We start from the raw sequence: 10909 nt of genomic DNA on the forward strand, positions 1-10909 counted from the left end.
CTATAGGCTCTGTCTGTTCTCACTGTTGTTACCACGGTAACAGGCTGGACTGTGATTGACTGTTGGATCCAGCCTGAGTGTTCACTCACCTGCAGGGTTTGAGTGCATTCTTCAGCCCTGGATGTTGCTGATGTTGTATGACACCCTCAGTCCAAACACACACACCACTTAAAGTACATCACAGCTAAGTTAAGTTACAACACACAGTGCTTATTAGCCATGTTAGCTGGATGTGTGGTTGGTTCAGATTAAAATGTAGATATAAAAGTTCTGCTGAATTACAGTGGCTCTTGTTGTAATCCCTGTTCAGCAGCAGAATGTAGCATAAACACTGAGTATTAGCTCCAAGGTTGTTTACATCTAGAATACTATAATTGCATAAATGGCATGTCTATTTTTAGTAAATTTAATCTGAACACTAATAAACATCTTGACGTTTACTTACCATTTTAATGACATGTCATTAAGTTTATTGTGTTTACTCAAATCTACTCTATCATTGCTGTTTTCATTCTCACAGGCTGAACTGCATAGTACATAATTAATGATTGATTTCAATGTAAATGGTTATCATGTATGCTAACCTAAGGGATGTGGTTTGTCTGGTAATGTTTTATTGCCAACAATCTTTGTCAGCATTTAAAAACCATGTGTACATGAGCATCTATGCACTGGATTCAGCTGCCTAGTCCAAGCCTCTGTGAGCAGTTCCCTCTTAGGGAGCTATACATATAACCCAAGTCAGCCAGCAGGAGTATTTTAGGAGCTAAACACCACACATATTTTTAGAGCCACTAGTGCAGAACAAAAGCCTAAATGTTACCGGTGATACACACAGGAGGTATTATTGGATCCTAACATTTGCAGCACCCTAGTAAACAGTTTGGAAAGAACTGGACATGCACTGTATTACATTTAACCTGTTGTATATAATGCATCGATCAATCATTACTCATCCTGCTGGCAAATAAAAGCGGTGTATAAACATGGTGGATAACACACATAAAATCTATATTGCACAAGCTGTTCTTGCAGTGTTTTCTTCTTTATATGCTAATGATTGCTACATTTGGGCACTGCAACTCCTAGTAAGCACGATATGTCCACCTTTAAGACTAGACTTAAAACTTTTCTGTTTAGTAAGTCTTACAGTTAGCCTTAGACCTAGTGTGTAGCACAGCTATGCTGCTCTAGGCCTACGTTGTCGGGGGGCACAAACATGATCCACTGAGCAGTTTCCCTCTCACCCTCTAACCTCTCCTTTTCTCTCCTTAGTCTGGCTCACACTGGTCTCAAGACCTGGATGATGACCTGCAGTCCGGCCCGTGAAGTCTCTCTTGCTCTACGTTGTCGGGGGGCACAAACACGATCCTCTGAACACCCTCTGACCTCTCCTCCACTCTCCTTAGTCTGGATCATACTGGGTAATATCGTCTCATAATCTGTGTTAACTGTCCTCCTTGTAGTTCTGTGCCTCGCTCTCGCTCTCTCTCTTTGCAGGTCTCAAGACCTGCATACTGACCTGCAGTCTCTCCTGTGCTCATCGACTTCACTAGCCCCTGCTGCTCATCTTTACTATCAAATTACTATTCCTACTTATGGACCGACGATATATATAGATATCTATTACAATATAATCACTGTTTCATCTTGCTGTCATGTTTGCTCTGTACTGTATCATGTTTGTATCATGTTTGCTCCTCTCTCTCTTTCTCCTTCATCCTCTCTCTCTCTCTCTCTCTCTCTCTCCCTCATCCTCTCTGACTAGCAGCAGGACTGGTTCCCCCTTAAGTTGACGGGTCCTGCTCAAGGTTTCTTCCTCTTAAAGGGAGTTTTTCCTTGCCACAGTGCTCTTAGGGGGGTTCCTGTGAAGCGCTTTGAGACAATGTCTGATTGTAATATGCGCTATAAAAATAAAACTGAATTGAATTGAATTGAATATGTAAAGCAGAGGGCTCACTAGATTTTCAAATGAGATCTCCCAAGTGTTATTAAAAATGACACATCAACACTTAAAATATACAACCATCAGTCCTCTACTTTTAAACATGTATTTTCCAAGAGTACTAAGCTTCTTGACTGCTGCTAAAGTGTCCGGAGTGTGAATTACAAAGCAGCATTACAATTAAAAAGAAGAGGCAAAGATTTCCTTCCATTGTTTTCCTTTATTATCATATTTGTGGAGATAACTTAATCAGGAAGCAAACAATATACCAGACAATAAAGTACTAAAAATCAGATAGAAATAACCCCTGAACACAAACAACCCAGAGCCCCCCACCCCTCCGCGGCCTGCTGAGGGTTTATGTGGCGTATCGCTTTGTCCACTGTTTGGCTGTTCGGTCATGCTCCGCTCTGTTGGTTGTGTATTGGGTGGCGATGCTTCCTACCAGGGGATCAGCTGGAAAAACAGGGCTCAAGTTAGGCTTGTCTACATGTAGATGATAATAAAACAAGTCAATAAGCAGGTGTCCCACTTTAATACAATTCCATTCTTTCGACCTAGCACCTTAAAAGTCTTCCAAGTATCTGATCATACTGTGTGTCAACAGCCTGTGGGCCTAAGTGGTTGATAACACACAAAAACAAAACAGAATGCACAAACTGACTGGGTTTCCTGTCAGCATGGCCACACTGATGTTTATCATCAAGGCTTGAAGTTCATTTGGGTTTCAGAGAACATTCAAATCACATTTCTGACACTCAGCCTGAACTGTGACTCAAGTGTTTTCCCCTCTTCTTCTGTCATTGTTTGTCATACTTGACTGTTTACAGAGTGAATCAGAGGGTCAGCCCTCACATCAGGCTGCTGCCAGAGAATGTTTATAGCGCTCTGCTGCTGCTCTATAATGTGTCCAATTGAAATGGAGAATACCATAATGTAGCACATGGAGCAGGGTGTAGCTAACAGTCTGAGAAAGTATTTTACAGCAATAGGTAACCAGTAGAAATTCCATAGAGACCACATATGCATATTGTTTTGACCCTTTTTATGCCAGACTTATTTTAACCCTGTGGTTTTACATTTTGGGGCTCTAAAGAACTAAAATGCCTACTCTACGATTCAACTGTTACATTAACACCACACTGAGCCGATTTAAACTCTTCCATGTTGGTATGCTTGTAGTCTTACCTGGGTTACAGTCTGTGAGCAGGGAGCAGATGGACAGCAGCACCTTGGAGATGGTGAGGGCAGGGCTCCAGTTGTCCTTCAGGATGTCCAGACAGATCACCCCCTGGCTGTTGATGTTACAGTGATAAATCCTCGTACGAAAAGTTACCTGCAGGTGCAAACACAATGAACAGTCAGGATGCAACAAATGTGTTGATCTTCAGTTCCAGCTTAAAAGCAATAAATTCAATATTTGCATATGTTTTTTTTATCAAATAACTTTAGGGGTTATGCAGAGAGAACATTAGTCATTATTAGACTACAGAAGCAGGCGCTCACATTTTTTTTCAGTGATTGCCCACTTGTGGCAATAAACAGGTACTACAGCTGCATGGAAAGGCCCTGAAAAGAAAACCTTTTCTGTACAGTGGTCCCTCGCTATAACGTGGTTCGCCTTTCGCAGACTCACTGTTTTACAGATTTTTTTAGTGCCTGTGTCCTGATCAGTGCATTGTGTTTGGCGCCCCAATTGATTGACAATAGTCTGCAGCCAATCTCCTTCGTGCAGTGTGTCCTGTACAGTGCAGTGAAGACCGGGTTTGATCTTTGGTTTCGTTCTATAATACTGGACGAACGTTTGAACTTTGAGAGTGTTTAAACAAGAGAGAAGTGTGAAAATGTTAATGCCTGTCTGAAAAAAGTGTATAAAGTGTGTAGTGAGTTATAGCTTTAAAACATCGATAATTGTAAAAAACAAAGCTGACTACTTCGTGAATTTCACCTATTGCAGGTTATTTTTGGAACGTAACCCCTGCGACAAACGAAGGTCCATTGTATATGACAGTTTTAAATCTAACTTACTCATTTATTTAATTAACATTTAACCATTTCAAATAATGTGTGTGTGTGAGCGTGTGGAATAAATGAAGCTGTGTGCACTGAAGAGTGTACAGACAAAGCATTAATGAGCTGGATATATAGTTGATTACACAGCAGGACAAGCTAACTGACGTGGTGCCACCATCAGTACCTTGGGCGGTTTGAAGGGGTAGTCGGGTGTGAAGGCGATGTCCAGGAAGAAGACCCCACCCTCGTACACAGATCCTGGTGGTCCCAGAATGGTCGACCTCCACTCATAGATGTTATCTCCTTTTGGGCCAGCACTGCAAAAAAGAGATGGGTCACTTGGATTTGCACTTAGAACACTTACTGAAACAAAGACTAGGAGGACACACACTGGCTTCAGAAGACTTTTATGATGATGGGCGTCACACACTTAACAACTGCTCCTTATAAGAGATCACAGACTGCATTATCAAACCAACTGAAGACAACTGAACGCAGCAAACTCTTTGCAAGCAAACATACCAGCTGGTGGCAGCAATGCAGCAATTTGTTATTTGCCAACCACTAAAAAAAACTTAAAGACGAAGGAGGAAGAGGAAGAAAAAAAAGAAACAGTTCAGTCAGTTCACTGCTGCTGCTGCTGTCTGTGCAGCTACCTGCTCAGAAAAAAACTTCAAAATATGAAGCAATTTATGCCTTTTTTCAACATAGTCTATGAGGAAGTGTTCAAAACCACCTTTGACATGCAACTAGTTCCACATGCTTTCAGCTACAGAATCCGTTCAAGCATCATTCTGTTCATCATTCAAGGGCCATTAAACTTGTATTCAGATTTTTGCATTTTTAAATTCTTCACTCTTCTTTTTCTTTTTAACAGGGATTCAGATTGAAAGTAATACATATTCAGGTTTACTGTATTTAATTTTATTCATAAATGGATAATCATAATCGATGCATAATTAATCTTAATAAAATGTACATCATTCATTAAGTCAGAATAAAAGCACTGGTAGATGATAGGTTGGTAGGTTACTGATGGTCTGAATGACCTTCCATGTGTCATTAAAGGGAAACTCCACAAGAATGCATCACTTATCTAAAATGGACACTTAATGCAACATTTCAGCACATTATTTAAATATCTTCCCTTAAAAATAAACACTGGTCAAGTTTGCTTGTCCCTTGTGTATCTTTCAGAAGATGCCTGAGATCAAAGCAAATCTCCAGTGATGTCATGATCTGTAATCTGTATTGATCCTCAAAGCAGCCCATCCTTTATCCCCGTTACATGCAGAACATGTGGGCTTAAACCCCCCAAGGGTCATGAGTACGAGACATAATAGTATTGATCTGAAACTCCTGGGGTAGGGGCAGGGTCCTGTGCTCAGCTGCCTGTTTCTGGCAGACTGTCACTGCCAAGTGTGATGCTGTTTATTGATCTGGTGAGCGAAGTGTGTGCCAATTAACAGGGTGGAACATGACAGATGAAAACATCTAACACAGGAAAGGCAGACTTCAATCAGCACGGGGTGGTGTAAAGTGAGTGGACAAGACAGGCCTATAACCCCCACAAAAAGAACATCATGCACCCCTAGCTATTGAACTGCTCATATTACACTGAGGGACACATTTGATCTAGGTTTCATAACCAGCTGGAAGAAAGCTGTGACACAGCATTATTGCAATTACTCAATTAAGAATTTGCCTAAATGTCACAAACTTGTTCAGAAATTCATCACTGTGGCTGTCGGAACACTCAGCAGCAATGATCCATGCTTAATCTGCCAATTTAACCAAGAACTACATCAAACTTTAGTAAAAGGCACAAGTCTCCTTAATATGTGCTGCTCTGCATTTCCACAGCAGCTTACAGTGAGGTTATAACAGGGCACACCAAAACCTTCTCAGTGATGTGTTGTCTGTTTCTTACCCATCTCATATAGTAAATGGATCCACACATGGTCATAATCATACCCTCGGCTCTCCACTGCAGTGCACGTAGTGCTCACACACACACACAGGTTTTGATGCTGTTTCGCTGCTAATTATCAGCAGAAGCAGCAGTTCAGGTGAACATGTATGAAGCAGGGATATTTGGGAAAACAGGCAAAGCTGTGAAATACCAAACAGTAGCAACATCGCCCTCCTCCTCCTGTCGACATGTTTGTTTACCTAAACTGCTGCTTCTGCTGCTGTTCAGCGAGTCAAAACCTGTTTGTGTGTGTGCGATTTGCTCTGCAGTGGGAGAGCCGTGTGAAGAGTTCACTGTGAACAGACCCTCTTCATTTTACTATTCATAAAACTACCTGACTGCAAGCGACATGTTCGTACTTAAATGTTAAATCAGCCTCCGTTTTGGACGGAGTTAGCTAGCAGCTAACAGCTAACTAGTTCACTCCTTCAAGTGACCGGCATCATGACTGAGGAGCATTAAGCAGGCAGCGCTTCGTCCTCATCCTCAGAGTCTGACCCCCATCAGTCCGGCTGCTCTGTCCTCTATGTTGCCCGCAGCTTTCTGTCCAGTTTGCTGACATGAACCACAAACTTTAGCTTTGATCAAAGTATGCATTGTGCGACTTGTTCCATCCAGCAGTGTGAAAAAACACGTGAAAGTCGTGTAATCCACTGATTTGAACAATGTAACTGTATTCTGATTACCATCTCTTTAGACTGTAACTGTAATGGAATACATTTACCGGTACTCATATTTTGTATTCTAAATATGTAACGTCGGTACATGTAATACGTTAAGCTGGATCCATACTCCGCGAGACAAAGACATTTTTCCCCCCTGCAGACGTTACGCCCACAAAATGACGTCATTTTTTGTCTCTGACCGCCCGCTGATCCGCACTTTTGTGCACAGGGTCCGGGCCGAACTTTGTCTTTCAAGGCTGTGCGGCAACCATGCTGTGATTGGTCGGAATTTATTGTGGGCGTGATGAAAGTGGAGAAGCGCAAGAGCCTCTCCAGGTATATAGGTAGGTGTATAAACAGCACTGATTCAACAGATTTAGATAAGACCATACTGGTTTGCATGATGAGCAATAAAAGAAAGAAAGAAAGGCAAGTCAGGGTGATTTGTCACCAATAACTCCAGACAGCCATTCACACATACCAGATGGTGACTGTTATTACCATTCTATATACTCCTACATACCCGGGCATAATAGGCTCGTTAACAATGTCTGTATATCTTTGCTATTGTTACTTTTAATGTCGCATCTTCAGAGCTCCTCACCGGACAGTTTGAAGTATCGCAGGCACATTGGAACACAGTAGATGTGCAAATGTGGTCATAAAGGCACAAACACTGAATCTTTGCTATTGTTACTTTTAATGTCGCATTTTCACAACTCATCGCCGGACATCTCACGCTGTTGCAGGCACCCTCTCTGTATAATGCCCTCTTGCCATGGCACACGTCCTTGTGGTGTGTTAAAAAACTCAGTAAAGTCTTTCCTTATAGTTTAGTGGGCGGGCCGTATGAGGAGTTCTGCACACACGCGTCTCGCGGAGTATGGTACCTCAGTGCGGAAAAGACCTTTTTTTTTATCTCTTACCACCCGTGGAGCGCGTTCTCCGCTCTTTGTCTCGCGGAGTATGGATCCAGCTTTACTCCCCAACATGGATCTTTTAGTCCCAATCCCATATCGGCTCCTAAAGGCTGTTATACAATGACATTTTATTTATGTCCCGAACCCCTAAAGAGCCCTCCTAAGAAACCTCTTAGCAATCACTACATGTTCTTATTAAGCTACTACAATTACTACTAATGTGTGCTGTATTTTGCACTACAGCACAGAAACACCCTGATACCAGCTTTTGGTCTGGTGCTGCTTTTTCACTTTCAGCTTGAGAAAAAGTCATGAAAATTGGAAGTAGAAACAAAGTGCAGACAGGCTTATTTTAGGTATGTTTGGGAATAAAATCCAATTCATTCATCAGCTCACATAAAGTGTTCATTTTTGGGATGATCTGTCGCCACAGGCGGCCTGTTTGATCTAAGCCTCAACAGGAGAGATTTCCCTTTCTGTTCTTCCTTACTCTGGGCCACAGGTCAGGCTCAGCTGCCTGCAGCAGGCAAAGCTCAGTGATTCACCTAGGGACAGGACTCGAGAGGGGATGCCTTTTGAAGGGGAGCTCGATAAGAAATCACGATCAATGAGATAACAGCAGTGGAGAATAATCCTTCAAAGATAACTCTTATTTCTATTATGAGTGAATGTACCATTTATTTCCCTAAGAAACTGTTTTAGTTATCACATTTAAAAAATAATATGCCGTGTCTCAGTCACAGAATTATATTCATGACCAAAATTCAGCCATTTTTGAATGATTAGCATGGAATATCTTTTGTATGTGGAATTGTTGCAGGCAGGCAAAATGTTGTACATGCTGTGATGCTGATTTTTCTAACATATTTTGTAAAAATCTAAGAAGTGTAATTATTCCTTTCTTTTCATTATGTATGTCTTTCTAACCGTGTTATATTGTACAAAGACAGCTCTCTCACTTGTAGCCATGGTTGTGCCAAAGAGGTGCAGGAGTATTAAACAGTGATACCGACCTGCAGTTTGGCGGAGGGTCCAGTGTAATGTCAGCCAGCTCTTTTTGAATCCTGCAAACAAAGGAATCAAATCAGTCTCTGGACTGGAAGGGTTCTTCCTGTTACAGGGAGCTTTTCCTTAAGGGGGTTCAGGTTCTTGGTCTCTGTGAAGCGCTTTGAGACAAATGTGATTGTAAAATGCACTATATAAATAAAACTGAAGTGAATATAGAAATCCAGTCATGTATCACTTTATCATTTTCAGTATCATTATGCAACTATTGAGTGTTGTATCAGAAGACTCTTCATACCTTCTAATCAGTGATATCATTTAATCATGGGTTCTTGAGTAAAAGAATGTCAAAGTGAACAGACGGCCTGTAGAAGCTACTCTCTAAAAAACAATAAGCCTGTTTTCTTTAAATAATGAATTTCTTCCAATGTTAGTGAATACTGACGCAAATGTTAAGAAGACAGTTTTATCAGTTTTATTTTTTCGTTCATTTTCATAGCTGCACGGCTCGAGGTTCCTTTGGAGGACGATTAACTGTAAAGATGAGTGAAAAGCTGTATTCAGCCAGACGGGAGGAGGACATCGGTTTGATAGACATTACTCTGTGGGTTCTGGCAGGCTAAGGTCTGTTTAAGGTCTGTTTAAGGTCTGGTGCATGTGGACACAATGTCTGCATTCTACAGGTAAATGTCAGGACTGAGCAGGGCTTTAAAGGCACACTATGATCCACGCTTCACCTCTTGGCGCTGGTGGAGAGCAGCTTGGAGGTCTTGCTCATGCTGACTCTGCTCTCCCGTTTCTTCTTGAAAGCAGGGTCCCTCTGTTTGCTTTGGCTGGAGGAAGGTGGCGATGAGGAAGAGCTGGTGCTGGCACGGGAGTCCTCATCCGACATACCGGTTTGGATTAAGGGTAGGGAAGCTGACAGCACAGAGCAAGGCGGCCATGTAAGTGATATTATTGCTTTTAAATCGGGGCTGATGCTAATCTGGACAGCATACACACAGCATACAGGTTTAACAAGCGACTCGCAGAAGACAGGACAGAGATGAGTGATTTAAATCAAAAAAAAAAAATACAAGCAACATCCGATTACGTGTTAACATTGGATGTGCACTTCATTTATATATTTACCCCCCTAACAAATTAAATTGGTCTGAACAAGTGACGGACTCAGCAGGTGTAGTTTTTAAATTAGTGGCCCCTGCGCCAGATTACTAACATTAGCAAAGTTCCGTTAGCCGGAGCTAGCTAGCTCTACGCGCACACTTCGCATCCACATGAACAATTTCACAACTCAAACGACGTCCCTTATGTAGAAATTAACCGCCTACAAATTACGACAATGTGTTTATTCTGGAAGGGACAATCCCTCGTTCCTCCACGAAGCTACTGCTACCTGCTAACGCCCCCTCCGACCCGTCTACCCCAACTCCAGGGTAAGACCGGGGCCCGACGACTTCTCCGATATCAGACTATCCTAAAATATTGTCTGACATTAGTTGTATAGTTTACTACACTTTACATCACTGACTTGTACGTCAAATACGCGTACACATGTGTTAAAGTATGACTTTAGTTAAAGGCGTCAGACAGTAGCCAGGAGCGGCTCCGCTCCAGCACATAGCCGGAGCCGCTTTTCCGAGAGAACGACTAAAACCTGCACATCTCGGTAGTCGTCTCAGCGTGTGTGGGACTAAACTGCACCTGGCAGCACACACACACGCACACAACAGGCAGCGCAGCAATTCATCGGCTACAGGCTGAAATGTAAACCTTCTAATGGAACTTACCCACTGTGTTGTGTCTGGACCTCCGCCGCAGTCAAGGCTGGCTGCTGCCTGTCGCCCTCTGCGGAGCGGAAGTAGCCTACCGCGGCTGCAGTGGGCTGAGCGGCGCCGGTTCTACTCGGGAACAGCCTACAGCATCTATTTTACAGATATATTGTGTGTTCTAAAACTGATGTTTCTTAAAGAAAATAAACAGGACGGTGTTTTGTTTACAGAAATAAATATCCAGCTATGACTGTCCTGTGGCACTGACCACATGTCTGTGAATGACTCCCCAGATGTTGCTTAGGGCCATGGGTGAACATGTTTACCTCGCAGCAGGCTGACAGCACATTTTCACAGCTTCAAGGGATCAATGGGGATCATTGTTACATTTTATATTAAAGGCCATTATGCGTAACTAAAATGTCTGGGTAGTATTTCTAATAGATGACATTGACTGTCCTGCAGCAGCTGATCCTCCAGCATGGACACATGGTCTGTCTGCTAACTTTTCACTGCACTCCTCTGGAAACAGCACCATCATTTCCACGGGTACAGAGAATCCAGTTCTTACTAATTATGCAAACATGTAAATAAAATGGGGAAGAGTACATTCACCA

The 10909-nt window shown here is 42.4% G+C and overlaps 1 protein-coding gene across 1 annotated transcript; it reads right to left on the reverse strand.

Moving 5' to 3' along the window:
• Positions 1 to 2145: 2145 nt before the first annotated feature.
• LOC114448043 (ubiquitin-conjugating enzyme E2 E1-like) lies at positions 2146 to 10542 on the reverse strand. Its single transcript, XM_028424675.1, has 6 exons — positions 10311 to 10542; positions 9258 to 9438; positions 8529 to 8579; positions 4143 to 4275; positions 3134 to 3281; positions 2146 to 2401 (listed from the first exon to the last, which is right to left on the reverse strand). Exons 2-6 carry the CDS (start codon positions 9410 to 9412, stop codon positions 2304 to 2306), a joined length of 585 nt encoding a protein of 194 aa, XP_028280476.1. The 5' UTR covers positions 9413 to 9438; positions 10311 to 10542; the 3' UTR covers positions 2146 to 2303.
• Between the last annotated feature and the right edge of the window lie 367 nt (positions 10543 to 10909).

Source organism: Parambassis ranga, chromosome 16, assembly GCF_900634625.1.
Source record: "Parambassis ranga chromosome 16, fParRan2.1, whole genome shotgun sequence".
NCBI classification, from domain to species: domain Eukaryota; kingdom Metazoa; phylum Chordata; class Actinopteri; family Ambassidae; genus Parambassis; species Parambassis ranga.

Coding starts and splice junctions, on each gene's coding strand:
- LOC114448043 (XM_028424675.1), bottom strand. CDS start 9,412: ATGTCGGATGAGGACTCCCGTGCCAGCACCAGCTCTTCCTCATCGCCA. Junction 4,276..8,528: donor GACCCTCCGCCAAACTGCAG/GTCGGTATCACT, acceptor TCTTTTTTGCAG/TGCTGGCCCAAAAGGAGATA. Junction 2,402..3,133: donor GCTCACAGACTGTAACCCAG/GTAAGACTACAA, acceptor CTGTTTTTCCAG/CTGATCCCCTGGTAGGAAGC.